This window comes from Molossus molossus, unplaced genomic scaffold (assembly GCF_014108415.1).
Source record: "Molossus molossus isolate mMolMol1 unplaced genomic scaffold, mMolMol1.p scaffold_m16_p_1, whole genome shotgun sequence".
Taxonomy (NCBI): Eukaryota; Metazoa; Chordata; class Mammalia; order Chiroptera; family Molossidae; genus Molossus; species Molossus molossus.
In genome coordinates this window covers 202,109,834-202,133,331 of record NW_023425344.1, presented here as the reverse complement: position 1 = coordinate 202,133,331, position 23,498 = coordinate 202,109,834, and the positions used below count along the sequence as shown (strand labels likewise).

General features: G+C 45.6%; 1 protein-coding gene across 2 annotated transcripts; it reads left to right on the top strand.

Annotated features, from left to right (window-relative positions):
* On the top strand, positions 1-22,005 carry UBAP1L (ubiquitin associated protein 1 like). 2 transcript variants are annotated; one of them, XM_036247645.1, is made up of 6 exons: positions 1-179; positions 7,030-7,193; positions 13,144-13,710; positions 15,883-16,089; positions 20,357-20,458; positions 21,379-22,005. In XM_036247645.1, exons 2-6 carry the CDS (start codon positions 7,074-7,076, stop codon positions 21,511-21,513), a joined length of 1,131 nt encoding a protein of 376 aa, XP_036103538.1. In that variant the 5' UTR covers positions 1-179; positions 7,030-7,073; the 3' UTR covers positions 21,514-22,005. The 2 variants fall into 2 exon arrangements, with proteins under 2 accessions (XP_036103538.1, XP_036103543.1); XM_036247650.1 differs by lacking the exon at positions 1-179 and adding an exon at positions 5,912-5,919.
* The last annotated feature ends 1,493 nt before the right edge of the window (positions 22,006-23,498 follow it).

The following is a 23,498-nucleotide window of genomic DNA, read 5'->3' as shown; positions in this document are numbered from 1 at the left end:
AGAGACTTTGCTATAAGCCAACCAACTTAATTACTCTAAAACCATTCATGTTTCTATGTCCATGTGACTTTTGTGCAAGGCTATATCAAGAAGCTTAGCTGGGATTATACCATCTGTTGTAGCAATACACTCACGTCTACAAGTTTTGTCCACAGGGAATCTGTCCTGAGAATTACAAGGTAAGTACAAAAAGCATGTCTTGTTCCATTCAAACAAGTATATAATATATAGTAAGAATGTGAATGCTTTGAAGTATTAGCAGTGATATATATTAAAGACTAGAGATTACATGAGGCATTTCCAACTTAATCTTTTTTTAAAATGCTTGTAGCTAATAAGCTATTTCTGTATAATTAACTATTTACTTTTAGGTAGTTCCTGACCTGCTACATCTATCTGTCCATGAGTAATTTGCTTCCAATACGGGTTCCATTTTTCCTTTTCCTGTTTCTTACCGTCTCTGAAGCAAAGATTGATGTATTTGAGGCATTTGGTGCTAAAGTACAGAACTATGCAGAGCAGGAGACACTTCAGCTTTATTAACTCATGCTGACGGAATCTAGATGCCTGGATTTGAGCTGTGTACGAGAAGCCTAATGATTATACAGATAATTAGAGTTCATTATAGTTCTGATAAGTGCTAAAAGAAAAAGTGCTTAGTCACCAATTTATATTTTTCATTATTCAAATATTTACTAAGTGACTGTTGAGATTCAGATAACTCACTAAAATACAAGGGCTATCACAATGAGCAAAATACCAAATACACCCTAACACAGATTTTGAGGGAGGTATGCGTAATCCATTAATCATTTTAAAATGTGCTGAGTACTTTGAAGGACAGATATGGTTCTATAAGATTAATTAGGCCATTTTTTTTTCAAACTGAATGTTTTGTAATGCATTTAGGTGAAATAGAAAATATATAGTAAGGGTAAGAATTGTCATTCATTTTATATATGTAGATTCTGTGTCACAAAATCAAATATATTTCATCCTGTGGGTCATAGTAAAAAAAAAAAAAGACTTGAAAGCCACTGTACTAGATGAACCTATCTAAGTTTGGGGGTCAAGGAAAGCTTTTTTAAAAATGTTTTTTATTATTATTGTTTTTTAAAGAGGAAGGGAAAGAGAGAAACATCAATGTGAGGGAAACATTTATCAGCTGCCTCCTGGATCCTCCTTCGGGGGATTGAGCCCACAACCTGGGCATGTGCCCTGATGGGAAATTGAACCGGCAACTTTTCAATGCACAGGATGACACCCAACCAAATGAGCCACACTGGCCAGGGCAGGGAAAGCCTTTTTGAAGAAATGATGTTTCAATTGAGCTTTGAAGAATGAACAGCTGTTAACTAGTGGGGAAGAGACAAGGAAGAACATAGCAAGCGTCTGGAATAGTAGATGCAAGGGCCCTGTGTTGGACCAAGAGACCAAAGTGATTGAAGGTCCACATGACTAGAGTAAGATGGAAGGTCAGAGGGGGGCAGGGGCCAGTCCCTGCATGACTTTGGAAGCCCTTGTCAGGAGTTTGATTTTTATTCTGAGAGCAGCTGGGAACTGGAAGCTTCCCACTGGAAGCTTTTAAGCAGAGGAATGGCTTAGTTTGCTGCTTTGAAATGATCACTTTTGTCCTTGTGTGGAACAGAATTACAATAACAGGGCATAAAAGGATACATGGACACCAGTTGTCCAAGTGAAAGATAATAGGGGCTAAGTTCCTGTGACAGCAATCGGGGTAGCATGAAAGGGCTGGATTTCAGAGGTTTTAGAGAAAAAACTTGGCAAGGACTTGAGATGGGTGGCGGTGAAGGAGAGGGAAGTGTCGGGATGAGACCCAAGCTTGTGCACCTTGGACTTTCCTTGAAACAAGGAATTCTGGAGGGTGAGGAACAGTTTGGGGGTGAGAAAATGAGTTCACTTTGGATATGTTGAGTTTGAGGCACCCTTGAGATATCTTGGAGGACATGCTTTGTAGGCAGTTGTGCTTATGAGTTTGATGTCAAAAGAGAACTGGAAAATTTCATGTGTGAATCATTGGCATATGTACTATTGAAGCTATGGGCAAGGATGAAGTCATTTTTAGAGTATAATGGAGACCTTTAAAGATAATACTGTCATTGCCTGGACTCCTTGTAGACTGATTACTATAACCACCACCCACCCTGCTCCTTATCCCCAGGCTCACGCACAGTCAAATGGGCACAGACCATTGGAGAAATCCTGTATTATGCTGTTTGCTGAAGCATCACAGACTGGTGTTCCTAATATCCCCACTCCCTGACCCTCACCCCACCTCTTCAAGCACCTTCACAGCTTTCTCCACTGCCTACTGAATGGATTCAGCACTCAGCTTAAAGTTCAGGACCCTCCTAGCTCTACCCAAGTCTATCCTTTCAATCTTACTGCAGACTGCTTCCCAGCACACTATCTACTTGAGTCGAGCAGCTTGTCTGCCCCTCACTCTGCCCTGCCTCTGCTCCCTGGCTCAAGTTGTTCCCGCCATGAAGTTATGCTCTCAACCCCATCTTATTTTATATTTAGTGGGAGGTGACCGTCATTTTAATTTCTTTTTTTTTTTATCCTCACCCAAGGACATTTTTTTTTCTCGATATTTTGTTCAAATAGAGTGGGAGGGAGGGAGGGAGGGAGGAAGAGAGAGAGAGAGAGAAACATCGACGTGAAAGGGACACATTGAGTGGTTGCCACCCACATGATCCAATCAGGGCCGGGGACAAATCGCAACCGAGGTACACGCCCTTAGCTGGAACCGGTCTCTCCAGACCACAGGCCAATGTTCAAACTGCTGAGCCAAACCGGCCAGGGCGGTGACCGTCATTTTAGAGTATGTTCTAACTAGATCACTGTAGCCTTTGCTATTCTTTCTTTTCTTTTTATCCTCACCCGAGGACATTTTTCCATTTTTTGTTCAGATAGAGTGGGAGGGAGAGAGAGGAAGAGAGAGAAAGAGAAACATCGATGTGAAAGGGACACATCGAGTGGCTGCCACCCTCACAACCAACCAGGGCCGGGGACAAACTGCAACCGAGGTACGTGCCCTTAGCGGGAAACGAACCAGGGTCTCTCTGGGCCGCAGGCCGACACTCTAACCACTGAGCAAAACCAGCCAGGGCGCCCTTGCTATTCTTAAGAGTTGTATTTCCAGAATCCTCAAACTCTTAAATTACTCCAGAAGCAAGTGTAGAACTGAGTATCTATTTAGGATACAGATACTGGGTCAGAAGTAAGGGAGGATGTGGGTGGCTTTGTACCTGCTCAGGGGACAGGCAGTTCACACTTGGGTCTCAATAAAACTGTGATTTTCCTCCATAGCTCAAAATTCTAATGATAGCTGCAAATGTGAATGGTAAATCTGAGAAAGCCAAAATTGACTAACTTTCCTGTGTTCCCTATAATCCCTTGTACCTCAAAGTTCCTGTAAGAACAGGGTGATGGGGCAAATAACTTACTGATCACAGTGGGAACTGTCTGATCCTGTATCATGGAGAGCTACTCCAGTGTGCTAGGAGACAGTCTTCTGACTGTCACAGACAGTAAGACACTGACAAGAGTGAGCTTATAGTGAAGATGAGGGAATTAAGGGATTTGCCCATCTGGCTTCATTTGACCTCTCTACACTCAGATTATCTACTCTACATCTTCACATGATGCTCTCATGTGGGCTTGGGAATGACCCCAGGGACCCCTAGCAGTAGGGCCTTGCACCATTCTGGTAGGGATGACAGATTGTATTAAGCCAGATGTACTCCCTAGTAAATCCTGATTGTTTGCAAAATGCCAGACTGCGGTCAGGAGTCTAGATTAAAGGATCTATTATAGGCTTTCATAGTTTGAATTCTTATGAATGAGTGTTGTTTTGTTTTTTAAGGCAACAGAATTTTTAATTGCTGTTTGAAATGCATAAGAAAATCAAATCCCTGGCTATTGTGATTATTAAACTAATAGATACTACACTTTATTTTAGCCAAAAGCCCCAGAAGCTATGTATGTGTGAATGAGTTTTTAATTCTTAGATTTCAACATTAGTAAATACTGCTGACTAATACTAATTGGCTTTCTCACCAACAGAGTACAAGAGTTCTAGATGTTTCCACATCCTCATCACTTGATGTTGCCAGGCTTTTAAAATTTTAACTGTTTGTGTATGTAGTGATATTTTATTGTTTTATTTTGCATTTCCCTGATGGCTAAAGAGATTAAACAATTTATATGTTTATTAGCTATTTGGATAGCCTCTTTTGTGAAGTACCTATTAAATTTTCCTGCCTATTTTTTTTTTTTTTTTTTTTTTTTTTTTTATCCTCACTCGAGGACATTTTTCCATTCTTTGTACAGATAGAGTGGGAGGGAGAGAGAGGAATAGAGAGAGAGAGAGAAACATCGACGTGAAAGGGACACATCGAGTGGCTGCCACCGCACGACCGACCAGGGCCGGGGACAAACTGCAACCGAAGTACGCGCCCTTAGCGGGAACCGAACCCGGGTCTCCCAGGACCGCAGGTCGATGCTCTAACCGCTGAGCCAAACCGGCCAGGGCCTGCCTATTTTTATATGGGGTCTTTTTCTTATTGATTTATAGACGTTCTTGGTATATATTGAGTATGAGTCCTTTGTCAGATACATGTGCTGCAAATATCCTCTCCTACTCTGTGATTTAAAAAAACAAAACTATTTTAATGGTATCTTCTGATGAATGGACGTTCTTAACTTTATTTAATGTAACCCAATGTATCAGTATTTCCCTTTATGGTTAGTCTTTTTAATAATCTTTTAAAAAATGTTTGCCTATTCTAAGGCCATGAATATATTCTCCAATTTTATATTCAAGCTTTACCTTTCTACATTTTACATTTAGATCTACAGTCTACCTAGAATTGATTTTTGTGTATGATGTGAGGTAAGGTCAAGATTTTTATTTTCTAGGTGAATATCCAATTGATCCAGAACCATTTATTGAAAAGACCTTCATTTTCCTACTGCTCTGCAGGGTCATTAATCAAGGATCTATCTATGTATGTGTGGATCTGTCTCCAGACTTTCTTTTATGTTCATTGATCCCTTCATAAGTCCTCATGTCAGTACCACACAGTCTTAATTCCTGTAACTTTAAAGTCTTGATATAGAAAAGTATAAATCTTCCAACTATGTTGCTTCTTCAAGATTGTCTTGACTTTCTTTGGCCCTTTACATTTCATTTAAATTTTAAAATTAGTTTGCCAATTTGAACCAAAAAATGTGATGAAATATTGATATGTGGAATCTATAAATCAATTCAGGAAGAATTGATATCTTTACAAGATCGAGTCTTACAATCCTAGTCATGGTATGTTTCTCCAATTCTAATATTTTATAGTTTTCTGTGTAGAGGTCTTTTACATCTTGTTTATATAGAGTCTAGGTATTCAATGTGAATATCAATGGTATCTTTCTTTTCTTTTTTTCTTTATTGATTTTTTTTTTTAGGGAGAGGGAGAGAGAGATAGAAACATTGATGAGAGAGAACATCGAATGGCTGTCTCCTGCATGCCCCGCACTGGAAATTGGGCACACAACCTGGGCATATGCCCTGACCGGGAATTGAACCAGCTACCTCTTGGTGCATGGGTCGACACTCAACCACTGAGCCACACCGGCTGGGTATCTTTTAAAAATTGCAATTTCTAATAAAATGTTTAAAAGATAACATTTGTGTGGTTTGTTGTTTGTTTATAAAGATATAATTAATTATTGTATATTGACTATGAATCTAATAATTTTCATAAATTCTTTTGGATTTTCTATATATAATTATGTCATCTATAAATAATGATGGTTTTATTTCTTTCCAATCCTCATACTTTTTTTTCCCCTCCTCTTTTTGCCAGGCTAGTACCTGCAGTGCAGTGTTGAATAAAAGAGGTGATGGGAACATCTTTATCTCATCATTTCCTGTCTTGGGGATAGCTTTCCATATTTTACCAATAAGTGAGATGTTTGCATTAGATATTTTGGAGCTATTCTTTATTAGGTTAAGGAAATTCTTTCTATTCCTAAGTTGTTAAAAGGGTTTGCTGTTTCTTAAAATCATGAAACAGTATGAATTTTATCAAGCATTTTTTCTGTATCTATGGAGAGAGATAATTATATAATTTTTAATATTCTATTGATGTTTATCTTTTTTTTTTATCCTCACCCAAGGACATTTTTGCATTTATCTTCAGATAGAGCTGGAGGGAGAAAGGGAGGAAGAGAGAGAGAAACATCGATGTGAGAGAGACACATCGAGTGGTTGCCACCCACACGACCCCAACCAAGACTGAGGACAAACTGTAGTCAAGGTACGTGCCCTTAGCAGGAACCAAACCCAGTACTCTCTGGTCCATGGGCCAATGCTCTAACCACTGAGAAAAACTGGCCAGGGCTTGATGTTTATCATCATTCCCATTGATTGATTTTGGAATGTTAAGTCGACCTCTCATTCCTGAAATAAGCTCAGTAAGGCAGTATTTTTTTATTCTTAATTATTTTTGTTAAGCTTTTTCATTTATGTTCTTGAGAGATCAGCCTCTAATTTTCTTGTCAAGTTTGGCATCAAGGTGAGGCCAAACTAGTTAGGAAGTATTCCTTTTTTGGAAGAGTTTCTGTAATTTGATATTTCTTCCTTAAACATTTGGGTGAAAACACTTTTTTGGTCATTTTAATCCACTGCTCTTGATGTTTATTAGGTTTACCAAAACTGTACACTTTTTGGGAGGGAGGGTAAAAACTCATTTGATGCAATAATTTAGAACTAGAGTTGTAGACCACCTTTTGGGAAACAATGCCCTAGGGTAAGACTTAATCCTGAAATAGTCAGGTCCTGTCAGTTTGAATGCTCTTGTTTTTATTCGTTTTCTCCCTTATGCAGCACTAGCTACTTTACCTTTTTCTTCTTGGCTGGGTGGGACTCAGCTAAGTCACCACACAGGAGAGCACTGAGGCATCTGAGGCCTTAGCCTGGTCCTCAGGACTGTTCTCTCCTTGCCACAGGCAGCCTGCCTCAGCCTGCTCAGCCATCTCCACCCTCTGGCAGAATGAATGCCCTCGATGGCGTCCCTTTCAAGGTACCCAAGGGCTTTGTGATAGGCACAGAGCTTCTCCCTGGGCCAGAACTCAGTGTCCCAGCCTGCAGCGAGCTTCTCCTGGGTTCTATGGTAAGTGTATCTCTCTGTCTGACTGTCTCCTAGTCCCTGGGTCTGTGGGTCTGATGCTGAGCCTCATGGGACTATGTTCCTTGATTTTAAAGGGCAGCTGGGCCTGCTCTGGTATATTCCAAGGAGTTTGGAAATAACTCAAGAGGAAAAGATGTTTCATGAGGAAGGCTGGTTGCCTGGTGATGGGGATTATTTACTGGATCTTATTTTGACCTTAGGATAACTGGAAGGTTGCCTATATAGACTGAGGATCATTGCATGGAATTTTCAGTTCCTCTCTTCCCTATCAGCCTGCTGCCATGTCTAAAATTCTACTATTAGAATCACTCCTTTGAGTTAAGACACTAGTTCTAGAACTCTCTGTTAAAATATAGTTACCGCCCTCATCAGTGTTGCTCAGTGGTTAGAGCGTCAGTCCACGCACCAAAGGGTCCATTGAGGGTTTGATTCCCTGTCAAGGGCATGTATCTGGGTTAGAGATTTGATCCCTGGCCCTGGTCAGGGCAGGTGTGAGAGGCAACCAATCAATGTGTCTCTCACATCAATGTCTCTCTCTCCTGCCCCCTTTCACTCTCTCTAAAAATCAATGGGAAAAATATCCTCAGTGAGAATTAACAACAACCATATATATATATATATATATATATACACACACACACATACACACACACACATACAGAGAGGGAGGGGGAGAGAGAGAGAGATGCCTGGGACACATTAGAAAGGATTACTATGCCCCACGTCTGCCCTGGACGCACCCTTAAAGCACTCCTTGCCCCATGGCTCATACACTGGGATATGCACCCAGTGTATGTGGTCATATCACATAAGGTCTCAGGATAAACAAGATTACTTAACTTCTGGGAGAATCAAGTTTATGTGAAGATTTAAGGGGGATTTTTTTTTTTTTTTTTTTTATATTTTGTTCAGATAGAGTGGGAGGGAGAGAGAGAGAGAGAAACATTGATGTGAAAGGGACACATTGAGTGGTCACCACCCACCCAACCCAACCAGGGCCGGGGACAAACTGCAACCGAGGTACATGCCCTTAGCGGGAACCAAACCCTGGTCTCTCCAGACTGCAGGCCAAAGCTCTAACTGCTGAGCCAAACTGGCCAGGGCAAGGGGAATCTATTGTATTTAATTTTTTTGTTTAATCCTCACCCGAGAGTATTTTTCCATTGATTTTCAGATAGGGTGGAGGGAGGGAGGAAGGGAGAGAGAGAGAGAGAAACATCAGTGTGAGAGAAATACATCAACTGGTTGCCTTCCGCACTACCCTGACCAGGGCTGGGGACCAAACCTCAACCGAGGTACATGCCCTTGACTAGAATCAAACCCGCGACTCTTTGTTCTGCAGTTGGTTGTTCTAACTGCTGAGCCAAACTGGCCAGGGCTGCATTTAAATTATTGCACAGATGTTTCATGGAGTAGAATGCAAAATTCACATAAATTCTTTAAAAATAAAGGAATAAGATTGCAAAGAACTCTGGAGCTGGCATTGAGTCTCTTGGGACTCAGTCCTCAGACTCCTGTGTGCTCATTCTCCACTGTCTGCAGGGTGCTTCGTGGAAAAGTTTGAGGATCTAAATCAGCTCTCTCACATCAATGTTTCTCTCTCTCTCTCTAAAAAATCAATTAAAACATATTTAAAAAAAAAAAAGGAAATGATTTGTCCAAAGTTAATGGCAAGACTAAAACCCAGGTCCTGACTCCAGATCATTTTGTATTAGCTAAGAGCTGGATTGGAACAGGAGAGACACTGGACAGGTGGTGTTTAAAGGCAAAAAAGGGTTTCAGAAAGTCAGGAGCAGAGAGCACAGTCCAGGAAGGAGAGGCCTGGGAGAATCTGGTGTAGGGGCTTGAGTGGCCTTGGGCACAGGAGCAGGAGACAGACTTGAAGAGGCTTCAAGTCTGCTTGGTGCAGTTTTGCTTCATCTGCAGACCCTGGAGTTGCACTGAGGCCCCTCAGGACAGAGGATCCAGAGTTGAAATAAGCTCCTTAAAGCCCAGAGCACGGTGTGTAGGGCCGAGCTCTTGCTCTCCCCAGGCAGCCTGTGCTGTGGGCGCTCACTCTGGCAGTAGCGCCTGTATTGATGGGAAGAGGAACTTGCTTTACTGAGCTCCAGTGGAGGTGGAGTATCACAGCTTTTCCTTCCCTGCTGAGCTCAAGCCAAGCTGAGAAGAGGCTATTCTAGTAGCAGAAACAGGCACCCTTCTGCCAAGTCCATGTCTAGTGTACTAGTAAAATGCTGACCTGGTTTGTCTCCTGCTTTCAGGGTGGGCACCTCAATCCTTTGAGCCTATTCCCCTTCCCTGTGCCTCCGTTTCTTTTACTATTGGGCCAAACCAACAAATAGAGAAGCATGAGACTCCAAGCCTCTCCTAAGCAGTCCTTCGAGTTCACTGGGCTGTGTTCCCACTGTTAAGAACTTGAAATGCATTTTCCCGTAACAACGATGTTATACATGGTGGTTAGATTATCAGATGGACCTGTAGTGGCCAAAAGGGAAAAAGAACAACTACCATTTATTGAGCACCTGCTATGTACCAGGCCCATGCTAGGTGTTCTTTACATGTTCATTCGTCTCTCTCACTTTTATGACCCTTTTAGCAGCTGGGTATTCCTACCCCCCTGGCACAGGAAATCAAAGCTCCCGCCAGAGTGATCCATGGGGTCTCATGGCTTGTGAGTGATACAACCAGGATTCCAACAGGAGTCTGTCTGACCCCAAAGCCCGCGCCCACCCCTTTTCCCTGCTCCTTCCCAAGGAGCCCTTCCTTGCATACTTAAAGCCTCTTCAAGTCTGTTTTGTTGTTTCATAGTATAATTGCCGAAGTTTCTATAGACATTAGGAAAAAGAGAGGGTGAGCATAGTTCTGTTCCAATAACACTTTATTTACAAAAATAGTCAGTTTGGTCCCCAAGCAGTTTGCCTACCCTGCCACTAAGACCTTCCCATCTGCCCTGGTCCCCACCTCTACCCTATCATTGATTACCTCTGTTATTCATTTTTATATATTATTATATATTATATATTATTCTAGAGATTCTTGTGTGTGTGTGTATATATATATATTTTCTCATTTTTTTATACCAAAGGTAGCATTTTATATATACTGTTCTTAACTTGTTAACTTACTATATTTTAAGATATTCCATATCTGTACATAGAAAGCTTCTTCAGTTTTGTTTTTCTCTAAAGTATTGCACTATATGGATACATCACACTTTACTGACCGAGTCCCCTCATGATGGACACTTAGGTTCTTCCCAGTCTTTTTTTTAGAAAGAGGAAGGAAGAGAGGGAGAGAGGGAGGTAAAGAGGGAAAGAAGGAGAGAGGGAGAGGAGAGAAACATTGATCAGCCTTGACCAGGGATTGAACCTGCCACCTTTTGCTGCTCCAAGCAGCTGAGTCACTCCAGCCAGGGCAGGTTCTTCCCAGTCCTTTGCCATTACAAACAATGCTACAGGAATGACTATGTGCAAACGTCCTTTTGAATTTGTTTAAGTATATTGTCAAATTGCTTTCCAAAGGAGTAATACAGATTTATACCCCAACAAGCACACTGCAAGAAAGCCTGTACCTCCCACAGTCCCCAAAAGAGTGTCATTAGACTTTGGGTTTTTGCCGAGGGATAGCGGGTATCTATCTTGGTGTAGTTTTATTTGGCCTTCTCTTATTGTGAGTGAGGTTGAGCAGCTTTTCCTGTGTTGAAAAGCCATCTGTATTTTCTTTTCTGTGGACTGTCCGTATTAGCTATTGTCCGTTTTCCTGTTGGACTATGGGTCTTTTCCTTATCTATTTCTAGGCACTCCCTATATTAGCAAAGTGACCCTTAGTCATGTGAGTGCTATTTTTCCTGCAGTTTGTCATCTGTCTTTGACCTTGTCCGTGAGGTGTACTTGCCATGCAGATTTTGGACATGTGCCTGTGTGTACTCTTATGGCTTCTGGATTTTGATTCAGAGTAAGAAAGGCTTTCCCCTCCTTGAGGTTATAAAGGATTTCTGTCCTGTTTTCTCCTAGTGCTTTTATAGTCTCATATCCCACATTAGAATCTTTGATCTTTTTAGAATTTATCCTTGTGTATATAATATGAGAATGGATCCAACTTTATTTTCTTCCAGATAGCTAACACCATTTGTTGACTAGTTCTTCTTTTTCCCATTGCTTGAAATGCCATCTTCATTATTTACTAAAGACCCATAGATATTAAGGTCTGTTTCTGGACTTTCTGTTCTCTTTCTTAATCTATCTGTGCCAGTACCAGAGTTTTAATTATTGATGTTTTATAATATAATAAAACAGCTGGTAGGACTAGTCCTATTTATCTTTTTGTCCCCAGAGTTTTTCTGGCTATTCTTATTTGTTTGTTTTTCATATGAGCTTTAGAATTATCTTGCTTAGTTCCATAAATCACCAGTGTTAGTATTTTTATTGGGTCTTTGTATCATTTACCCCCTAAGTTCCACTGGCTATCTCTTTAATCTTAGTGTCTTTCTCTACAAGTCTGCCTCATCAGTTCTGAAGTTGTCATTTTCCTCTTCTGTTTTTCACAACTCATCTGTTTTGCTCCAGTCTCTTTCTCTAACCATGTGTTCTGCACACACTTAGAAATGTCCGCTCTGTGCCAGGCCTGCCCTGGGCCCTGAGGATACAGAGAGGAATAAGACACAGTCCTTGACCTCAGGCAGGGAGTCACACTGGACCAGCGAAATTATGCTCCTCTCCCCAACACAGGGTCATGTCAGAGGTGGGAGGGGCAGTGGCTGTGGTCTGTGCCTGTGTCTGTCTCTCGCTCCCCTTTCCCTCACACACAACACTTCCCCCAACCTCTCTCTTCCTTAATTGGTCATCGTAGAGCATTGAAATTGCGTTTTAAATTTTTTTATATTTTTCGTGGCATTTTATATTCCCGGTTCTTCATTTTAAAGGTAGGCAACAGGCCCTGGCCAGTTTGGCTCAGCGGTTAGAGCGTCGGCCTGCGGTCCGGAGAGACCCGGGTTCGGTTCCGCTAAGGGCACGTGCTTCGGTTGCAGTTTGTCCCCGGCCCTGGTTGGTCGTGCGGGTGGCAGCCACTCGATGTGTCCCTTCATGTCGATGTTTCTCTCTCTCTCTCCCTTCCTCTCTCTCCCTCCCACTGTATCTGTACAAAAAATGGAAAAATATCCTCGGGTGAGGATAAAAAAATAAAATAAAATAAAAAATAAAGGTAGGCAACAGGAATATTTTATTTTTGCCTCACTTATAAATTCATTGGATTATTTATATGGGCTCCAAACTGCTTTTTTAGGTGTCCTGATATGTAGTGGATAAAGCCAGATAGAGAGAGAAATCTCAGCTCCGCCACTCACCTCCAATCTGACCTCCAGCAAATTACATTTTCTGAGCCTCATTTTCATAATCTGGCAACAGGGATAACACTAAAACCAACTAAGTAGGGTTCAACAAAGATTAGCGAATTTCACATTGCCTCAGTCCCAAAGTAACCTCAGATGGCAGCCAGGAGCACCGGGCAGGTATTACTCCACAGGGAGGTTTACACGCCTGGGCGGCCTCCAAGGCTGACTGCTTGCTGGCAGACGGTGCTGGGCTCAACTGAAAGTGCCTTTGCTGAGAACAAGTTTTATTGGAGAAAGTTTTTAAGCCGCTACTGTTCAGTTATATACTAAATGACGAAGGGGCTTAGATTTCACTACATTTCATCCTATTAACCTGTTCTTCATTTTGTGTTTCGCGCAGAATTTACCTTTAAATTGTTATTGATATCCTTGTACCCAGTGCTGGCTAAAACGGAGGGTGGGGGTGGGCTGTGATGACTGCCTGGGGCTCGGATGGGAAGCTGTGCAGGTCTTTGGCTGAACAGGGCCCCGGAGACCAGGGCTAGGCTGTGCCCTCGAGCCCTGGTTTGCCTGGCCGAGCCTTACAGAGCCTTCTCTCAGCAGCATGACTTCAGCCTGGAGAGGAGGACCCTCTTCTGGGTGGAGGCTGTCATCCGGGGACCCTGCCAGTTCCAGTGCGATGCCCCCGGAACAGTGTCAGCCCCTCCAGCCTGGCTCTTGCTGGTGAGCCCGGAATGCGGGCAGGTGCCTGCGCCAGCCGCAGCCGAAGGCCCTGAGGCTGGGCCCCAGGAGCATCCAGAGGAGGAGGAAGTGGGGGAGCAGGAAGAGGAGGAAGAAGCCACCCTTGCCAGCGAGGAAAAGCCAGGTCCTTGCAGCCCCCAGCCCAGCGCTCCTGCGAGCCCCAGCCCGGGCCATCGCCGGAGCTCGCTGGACGTGCTGCGGGGGGTGAGGTCGGAGCTGGCGGGTGCGCGGCAAAGGCTCTCGGAGGGCAGGGTGGCCGCGCGCCCCCGCGCCCTCCTGCAGCGCATCCGCCACCGGGCGCTGAGCCTCTGCCACAGCTCCGAGCCCCGGGGCCCGGCGCCCCCGCCCCCCAAGGCACCCGCGCCGCCCCCTCGGCCCTCCACGGCTGGTGCCACGCCCCCGCTGCGGAACCACAAGCCCACGATCTCGGTGAGGAACTTGAGGGCTCCACCAAGGCCACAGATCAGCAGTGAGGTCCCCAGCCTCTGCCTCCTCCTCTCTGCGCCTCTCTCCCTACCCTCACCTCCTGCCCTCACCGTGCTGTTCTCCCTGCGACCCTTTGCCCGGAATGTTTCCTCCTCAGAGGGCCCCCGTTCCCGCTGTTTGCAGTTGTGCTTGCCTTGCCTCTGGTAGAGACACGCCCTGTAATTGTAGCTATCCAGTACGTCTGTCTCTCTTTCAGTGGAATAGAGTTCTTTTAGGGCAGGGTTCGAATGGCATTCGGGTCCCGTCCCCCTCCCTCCCCCCCAGCACGCAGCAGCAGACTTGGCCCATAGGGGGTGCTCAATGAATGTCTGTTCAATTAATGAATGTGTCTCAAATCTAGGGCTTGCCAGAGGGCAAGGCTTGCTGTAGACTGGGTGAGCTGCAGGCTCAATCAAAGAATAGTCTCTGTCTGTTCATTCCTGCCAGACACTGGGTTGGAAGAGACAAGGTCAAAATCACTGCACATGGAGAGTTGCCCAAGGCTCTATCGGGACAAGGCAGCACTGTATAGGGGCAGGATCAGGTGTGGAGAGATAGAGAGGTGAGGGTTGTTACAGGCTGAGAAGGCTTCAGGACAGAGGACTGTACCTAGAAGAATGGGGAGCAGAAGTGAACTTACCATGAAACCAATGAAGCTTAAGTCTCAGGCCCCCGACTTTGCTCCTTCCAAAGCTGTGTGCCTAATTTTATATTTATAATTAATTGTGTCTGCCTTTTTTCTTTAAGAGGTCCATATTATATAAGCATCAAATTCCACACAACCTGGATCCGGAGCCGATGGGGCGGGTCAGGATCAGTAGCAGGGGACAGCAACAGGGCACCGCTTTCTGCCCCACAGCAGCCCCACATCGAGCTAGTAGCTGCAAAACAATCAGGCCAATATGAAATTAAGTCCAAAAGAGATTCCAGGTCTGGCTTTCCCACTCACTGGTGTGTGACCTTCCACAAGTCGCTGAAGTGCTCTGAGCCATCCCTTCTCTACCTTGTAAAGAGGGCCGGCAACCCTTCCCACAGCTGTTTGGAGCAAACATTGAGAAGAGGCTCTGTAAACTGGACAGGCCATGCCCACATCAAGGATCAGATGTTGATGCCAGGGTGGCTCTTCCCTGATTCAGCTTAAATTTAACTCTAGCAACAATCCTGTGTGTGTGTGTGTGTGTGTGTGTGTGTGTGTGTGTGTGTTGGGGTGGGAGTTGGGGCAGTTGTTCTGTAGAGAAGGAAATTGAGGCAAACAGTGGCTAAGAATTTTTTTCAAGGTTACAAGAGTAGAATCAGATCCTAAGATTTAGGTGTTTTCCACTCTGGGGGTAAAGGGCAAATCCAAGGGTGAGGTCATGACAGAGAAATCCCTGAGCAGATAGGGATGGGTGGGGAACTCGTGTGTCTCACACACACCCCCTACCCCAGGAGCCAGGACTGCAGTTAAGCTTTCCTTGGGAGGAAGGGACAAGGCGATGTATTCAGGGATGGCAGATAGGTGCTGATTCCCGGTCAAGGGCACATACCTGGGTTGCAGGTTCAATCTTCATGCTTGGGGTCATGCTGAAGACAACCAATCTATGTGTTTCCCCATTACCCGCCCATCCCTTCCACTCTATCTAAAAATCAATGGAAAAATATCCTTGGATGAGGATTAACAACAACCAAAAAAGTACCCTGGATTTGATTGAGTATGGTTCAGGTCCCAAATATGTGTTGCTTGAGGTCATTGACTTCTCTGAACCTTGATTTCAATATCTGTAAAACGGTATAATAGGATGGATGTATTCTATTTCTCTTGCAAGGTTGTTCTAAGCTATAAATGAAATAATATCGTGTACTGGCAGTTTCTATGTGCCAGGTCCTTTGCTAAATACTTTTCTCACATTGTCTTATTTAAGCCTTGTAACAACCCTTGAGGTATCCAGTATGATTACCTCTGTTTTTACACATGAGTAAATCGAGTAAACAGCAAAGATCTGGGGTTTGAACCAGAGCAGGACTCCAGGCTTTCCACAGCATTAGCCCCTACACTCTGTAGAGAAGGTGACATGCAAAGGCACCTTTAAAAACATCTTTCCCTGCCAGATGTTGCTTCCAGTGGTAAATGACACATCCAGCTTGTCTTTATTTCAGTCCCTCAGCCCATACACCTGCCTGCCACCTCTTGGGCAGGAGCCCCAGCCTCTCATCGCCCACAGAGCACACCCTGATTCTGCTGACCTGCTGTCTGCCCTGAGCCAGGAGGAGCAAGACCTCATCGGGCCGGTGGTTGCCCTGGGGTATCCCCTGCATAGGGCCATTGTGGCTCTGCAGAAGACAGGGCGTCAAAGCCTGAGCCAGGTGAGTGAGTGTCCTGAGTGGGGTCTGAGGTCTGGGATAGGTGACCACGTGGTTTTATCTTTAACTTGAAGAAGTTTTGTTTCCTTCTCTTTAGAGACAGAATCTCAGCCTGGCATTAATTATTGGGGGTTATGAGCAATTTTTTAGATCGTAATGCTGCCTTCTTTATAGGAGTTCATCAGGAATCCCATGCCACCTGGGGAGTCTTGATATTCTACTCCTCTCCTGCTCTCTGACCCAACTGCAGGGGCTAGAGCTCTGGGCAGCCAAGAAACTCTCTAGAGCTGCCCAGTAGAACTTTCTGTAATGAGAGAGATGTTTTATACCTGTTGTCCAATACAGTATCCACTCGCCATACGTGGTTACTTGAAATGTGGCTAGTGTGACTGAGAATTTTTTTTTAATCCTCACCCAAGGATATTCTTACATTAATCTTCAGCTAGAGCTGGAGGGAGAGAGGGAAGAAGAAAGAGAGAGAGAGAGAAAGCGAAACGTCGATGTGAGAGAGACACATTGATTGGTTGCCACAACCCCAACCAGGGCCGGGGATGAACCGCAACTGAGGTACGTGCTGGAATTGAACCCAGGACTCTTTAGTCCACAGACAATACTCTTTTTTTTTTTTTTATCCTCACATGAGGGCATTTTTGCATTTATCTTCAGATAGAGCAGGAGGGAAAGAGGGAGGAAGAGAGAGAGAGAAACATCGATGTGAGAGAGACACATCGAGTGGCTGCCACCCACACGACCCCAACTAGAGCCGGGGACAAACTGCAACTAAGGTATGTGCCCTTAGTGGAAACCGAACCTGGGACTGTCTGGTCCGCAGGCTGACGCTCTAACTGCTGAGCCAAACCAGCCAGGGCCACGGATGACACTCTTAATGCTGGGCCATACCGGCCAGGGTTGAGAATTTTATTTAATTGTGATTAATTAAAATAATCTCATGTGCTGGCGAGTGTGGCTCAGTGGATTGAACGTTGTCCCATGGACTGAGAGGTCCTGGTTTAATTACCAGTCAGGGTTGTGGGCTCGATCCCCAGTAGGGGGCGTGCAGGAGGCAGCTGACAGATGTTTCTCTCATACAGATTTTTCTATCTCTCTCTCCCTCTCTTTCTAAAAAATCAATGAAAAAAACAATAAAAAAAAATAAAATAAAATAGACACATGCGACTACTGGATACCATATTGGTGCAGCTCTAACCACTTCCCTCAGTGAATGGTTCACCCATACCCATCTCTCTTTCCACCCACCCATCCATTCTTCTAGTCAACAGTATTGATTGGGCATTTCCTGGGTCTTTAGATGCAGCTAGGAAGTGTGGGGGTGACCAGGATACATAAAAACCATTGCTTCCCCAAGAAGCAGACTCAGATCGAGTTATTAAGAAGGCTCCTGGGAACAATTCCTGGAGAAGGGAGTGGACAGAGGCAGGAGTGGGTAGATGGAAAAGTTGAGCTTTTTAGATCCAACAACAGCATCAGCCAATCCCACAGCTGTGGAGCATATATGGCCCTTCAGAGTCATCCTAAGTGGGTCTGAGATGGTCGGACCTTTATATCCCTTCATCAATCGGTTGTTAGTAGTGTTAATATTTAGTAAACATCTTTGTGCCAGTCCCTCAACCTGAGAGTATACACTTAGGTCTTCTCAATTCTGCAAGTTTGCTATTACTGTCCCCACTTTGCAGATGAGGAAATTGAGGCTGGTTTAACTCTGAATCTTTTTTTTTTTTCCCTCACCCGAGGACATTTTTTGATATTTTGTTCAGATAGAGTGGGAGGGAGGGGGAGAGAGAGAGAAAGAGAGAGGGAGAGAAACATCAATGTGAAAGGGACACATTGAGTGGCTGCCACCCACACGACCCAACCAGTGCCGGGGACACACTGCAACCGAGGTACGTGCCCCTAGCGGGAACTGAACCCGGGTCTCTCCGGACCGCAGGCCGACGCTCTAACTGCTGAGCCAAACCGGCCAGAGCATTAACTCTGAATCTTTGTTGCACAGTGCTTTTATCTCATTTTTGGTATGAGAATCTTCCAGGGCAGCACCCCAGGCTGGTTTGTCTCAGTAGTTAGAGCATTGGCCCATAGACCAAAGAGTCGTGGGTTCGATTCTGGTCAAGGGCACATACCTCATTTGCGGTTTGGTCCCTGGCCCTGGTCAGGGTCGTGTGGGAGGCAACCAATCAAAGTGTCTTTTTCTCACATCGATGTTTCTTTCTCTTTCTCCCTCATACTCTATCTGAAGATAAATGGAAAAATATCCTTGGATGAGGATTAAAAAAAAAAAGAATAGATCTAAAGTTGCTTCCACCTTCAGATACCACTGAAAGCCATGACTGTGGCCAAGAAGCTAGTCAGAGGATTGTGAGGGACCAGGCCCACAGAAGGGCCCCCACCGCCACCCCCCGGTCTCTAGGACCTGTGACAAGACTGAGGTCTCAGGCCATCACTGTGAAGATCTGAAGATTAGTTGGAGCTAGCAGAGGCACTGGCCTCCTGGTGGGTGGGCTGGAAGAATCTCACTGTGTCAGGGACACTGTTTCAAGACACAGAATGACCAACTGTGTAGCCCGTCAGATCTCTGGGTGGCCTTCTTCCCTGGTGGGCAGTCAGAGGCTAGGCCCTGAGGGGTGGGCCTGAAGCGCCATTGGATGACTTCATCTGTCCTCCCCCACCACGTTAATATTTCCCTCTATTCTGTGAAGCTCCACTACTAACAATCCCAGTGCCCATGCGGCAGCCCTGACACATTATATCAGAGACTCTGGAGGCAAGCATCAGTGGCTTATGGGTCGTTTTGAAGCTCCCAGGAAGCTGCAATCAGCACCAAGGCCAAGAACCATTGCCGGGGATGAGCTAAGAGGTGAAGGGAGAATCCCGACCTGCCCTTGCCCCCGGCCTGTTTCCGCCTTCAGAAACCCTGTCTGCTTTCCAGCTAGCTCAAGCCCCTCCCCGGCAGCTGTCCCTGTGATGGAAAAGGCATTAGCGAGAGGTCAGGGGATCTAGACCTAGCCCTGGGACTCTAAGCGGCCTGTGTTGCTTGGATCTGTTTCCTCAAGTGTGCAAGGAGGGCTTGGGTGGGTGGTTTTCCATATGTGCTCAGGTGTAGGTGTCCTGGGGCAAGTGCTTGGACGGTTCAGAAGATAAAGCCATCAGCCTCTATTATCTGTGCTTTCTGCCCAGCTCTGAAGGTCCGCAGAAAGCCAGCCTGTTTCTTCTCCACTTATACCCATAAGTCTTATGGTCTGCCGCCTTCATTTGGCACCGGCTCCCTATTAATCCTACTTTGGTTTGCCTGGCCTTCATGATTTCCTGTATCTGGTTTATCTCCCTCACTAAGCTGTGAGCTCCTTCAAGGTAGTTCTAATTCACTATACACACAGCATGTATTTATTGAGCTCCTTCTGCCTGCCATGCTGGGTGCTGGGACATAGTGGGGAATAAGACTGGCCCACCCTTCCCTTGTGGAGCAAGAAGTCAGTGGATGGGAAAGAGGAGAAAGACAGTGGAGCAGTTACAAAGCTGCACGTGCTGTGGGGGCACCACGTGTGGCACCTTGGAAACGGGGCAGAGAGGGTCCCCAGGTAGGAGGAGTGAATGCTGGCCTTGGTGAGGGGCTAGATATACAGAGACCCAGGAGGGCTGGCGGGGAGCTGAGGCCACTGACAGACAGGCCCAGGCCGTTGAGCCCTGGTTGGGAGGCAGCATTCATCCTGAGGGCAAAAGCAGCCCTGATGACTAAGCAGGAAGAGAGTGAACAGGTTTCCAGCTCTGTGAGGTCCTCTCTGTCCCCTCCCCTTTCCAGCACTGATGCAGGCCCTTTGTGTAGCCGGGGCTCGTGAAGTCCTGGTGGCAGAGATGTGGAGTTTGGGCAGGGTGGGTACACAGGTGTGGGGGCACCCTCACACAGGTATGTGCTCACCAGGGAGGGTGAGCAGGCTGGGTTGGGTAAGGCCCTGTGTCGCAGGCCTGTCCCCCTCTCTGCTTAGGTTCTGGGAACACCTCAGCTCACCCTGACAGCCCCTTTCCTGGATTCCAGCCCCCATTTGGGGTTGGTTGGTGAAGACTTGCTCTCCACCTGTCCCCAGCTCTCTAGAGGAGGCCCCTGATCCTCTTCTATTGGCCCCTGGGGTTTCTGGGGCCATGTCGTGTGTGGTGGGTTGCTGAGTCAGCTCAGGTCTTAATTAGGTCCTGGGGTGCCCATCCACTGTCCCTGCCACTCCTCTTATCGTCCCTCCCTCTTTGCACCTTTCTGGCCTAGTTTCTCAGCTACCTGAGTGCCTGTGACCGGCTGCTGCGGCAGGGCTACGAGGAGGGTCTGGTGGAGGAGGCCATGGAGATGTTCCAGTTCTCTGAGAGCCAGGTCAGCCAGGCCACCTGCTGGGCTCCAAGGCAGGGAGGGGGTGGGGGTGTTCACACGAGCCTGGTGTGCTGGGGGCATGGTGCCAGAGCCAGCCTGGGTGCTGTAAAGAGAGAGCCTGCTAGCTCAGCCCTGGGGGAAGGAGACAGCCCAGGGGGCGGAGCATAGCCTGTGAGGGGCCGAGGTGGGGAGGGAAACCAGAGGCAAGGCTTTTGTAGTATTTAACTGAACCAGCACACGTGTGGCTGAAGACCCACTCTTCGTCAGACACCAGGTGGGAGCCACAGGCAGCACAAAGATGCTTGAACTCTCTGCTCGAGCAGTTTGCCACCTACCTGGAATCCAGAATATAGGTAGCTCTGGGCTCAGTGATATATTCTGAGTGCCCAGTGAATATGACCTGGTCACACTCAGCAGCTGGTCCAGGCTTGGGAGTATCTCTTCACAGAGGCCGAGGGAGGGACAGAAAGGTGGGAGAAACATAGAGGAGGGGAAGGGAGGAGAAGCAGGAAAGTTTAAAGCACTGGGCCAGAGACAGGAAGACAGAGGCTGCACATGTGAAGCCTTGGCCGTTTGGGGCGTGGGCAGAGATCCTGGGCTATGCACCCTCTGGGCACCAGTGTTGGACTCTGCTCTTCCTGCTCAGCCCCTGAGCACAGGCAGTCAGGTGTGAGCCCGAGTCGGGGAGTAAAGCCAGGACCAAGCCAATGGCCAGGCTGGGGCCTCCTTCCTTGGCACAGGAAGAGAGGTCCAAGCCCATGTCACCTCAGAGATACAGAGGAGATGCAGGTGTTGCCCAGGATCAGGTTTACCTGACCTGTGGAGGCCACAGCTTTCTGGGAGTAGACACAGAGGACCCCAGGGAGGAGGTTCGCCAGGGTGGAAGCCAAGCCTCGGTGCCCTTTCTGCTTCCCCTTCCACAGGCAGGGGAGTTCCTGCGCCTCTGGGAACAGTTCAGCGACATGGGCTTCCAGCAGGACAGAATCAAGGAGGTGCTGCTGGTCCATGGTAACCGCCACGAGCAAGCCCTGGAGGAGTTGGTGGCCTGTGCCCAGTGACCACTGTGGCACCCTGAAGGCCCAGGCCCTGGCAATCCAGTTTAACTACATAGCACATAAGAACAACAAAGCAATGCATACTCATTGTACAAATGCAAACAATGCCAAGGGTGGGAGCAAATACTGTAGGGGAGGCTGAACTTGACCCATCGTAGGTTTTCAGCTAGACCAATTAACAAGAGAAAAAAAGTTGATCAATACATGCAGCACACATCATGTGGGAGGAACTGCAATGAAAAGTAACTCAAAGCAGCAGTTTAGTACTCTGGCTTACATTTTTTTTTCTTTAATCTTTTTAAAAAAAAAAAATCAACAAAGAACAAACTTGTAGAGAGATAATAGGACAAAGCAAATCAGTTTTAGGTTTCCAAAAAAGGTAACCTGTTAGAAGGTAAACGTATGGGAAGGAACAAATGGAGTAGGTTCATTTGCAGATTCCTCTAGTGCAGCGGTTCTCAACCTGTGGGTCACAACCCCTTTGGGGGTCAAACGACCCTTTCACAGGGATCGCCTAAGACCATAGGAAAACACATATTTCCGATGGTCTTAGGAACCGAGACACCGCTCCTCTATCCTTCTCAAGGTGGGTCCGTCCACATGCAGATACACTCACATGCAGATACACCCACATACCAGTACCCGGCACAATGACATCATCGCGTCAACCCCATCACATACACCCCGTACAAATTCAGGTGTATGTGACAGGGTTGGTGCCATAATGTACTTATGTGGACCAGTCACACATGTGTAGAGAGCAGCTACTGTGTAGAAAGCAGCTACTCTGTTAAAAGCAGCTACTGTGTTGAAAGCAGCAGTATTGGAGGTAAAACAACACTTCATGAATTATAATTACTGGGTAAATGCAAAATCATGTACTGTAAAATCATCAACTGCTGCAAAAAAATATATATGTACCATGGGAACTTAATCTGGATGCTGATTGGTCTTTTTATATTCAGCTGTGGTTGATGTGAATACTGCCCCCTTGTGATAATAACAGGTATGTAAAAAAACAAAAAAAAACGATGCAGAGAATGGTAAATCATAGGAAAATTTAATGAACTATATTGACTAAACTATGCCATGTATCATCTTTTGTATTATTAAAGCTATTGTTATATATTATTTTCATTAGCAAACCATCCCATGACAATGGATTGTGTAGAGAAGAACATTAAGAAAAGAAAATATAGTGAGGATTTTTTACAGTATGGTTTTACCTCAAGAATTACCACAGGAATTGAGAAACTGTAATGTGTTATTTGTTGTGAAGTTCTATCAGCTGAATCTATGAAGCCAAACAAACTAAAATACCATTTTGATAGCAAGCATCTGAGCTTTGCTGGCAAGGATACTAACTACGTATTTTAGAAGCAAAGCTGACGGACTCAAGAAAGCCAGACTTGACACTGGTGGCAAGTACCACAGACAAATTGTAGCAGCCATTAAAGCTTTGTATTTGGTGGCACTCAGAATCACCAGAGCTATGAAACCTCACACCATTGCTGAGGATTTACTGTTGCCAGCGGCCAAAGACATTGTTTGAGTTATGATGATCAGAGACTAATTTGTTACAAAATTGAGTGCAATTTCCTTATATAATGATACTGTCTAGAGAAGAATAGATGACATATCTGCTGATATTCTTGATCAGGTAATCCAGGAAATTAAATCTGCTCTACTTCCAATATTTAGCATCTAGCTTGATAAATCTACAGACATTGCAAACTGTTCACAGTTACTGGTTTATGTGAGGTATATTAATGATGGTGATTTTAAAGATGAGTTTTTTTTGGTTTTTTTTTGCAAACCTCTTGAAACAGCAACTACTGCACGTGATGTATTTGACACAGTTGGTTCATTTCTGAAAGAGTGTAAGATCTCTTGGGAAAAGGTTTGTGGTGTTTGCACAGATGGTGCTCCAGCTATGCTAGGATGTCAGTCTGGAGTTTAACATTTAGTACTGAATGAGTCACCAAAAG

Excerpts from the sequence above, each read along its gene's own strand:
- UBAP1L (XM_036247645.1), top strand. The coding sequence starts at position 7,074 with ATGAATGCCCTCGATGGCGTCCCTTTCAAGGTACCCAAGGGCTTTGTG. Across the intron at positions 7,194-13,143 it reads AGCTTCTCCTGGGTTCTATG|CATGACTTCAGCCTGGAGAG; the intron begins GTAAGTGTATCT and ends TTCTCTCAGCAG. Across the intron at positions 13,711-15,882 it reads ACCACAAGCCCACGATCTCG|TCCCTCAGCCCATACACCTG; the intron begins GTGAGGAACTTG and ends TCTTTATTTCAG.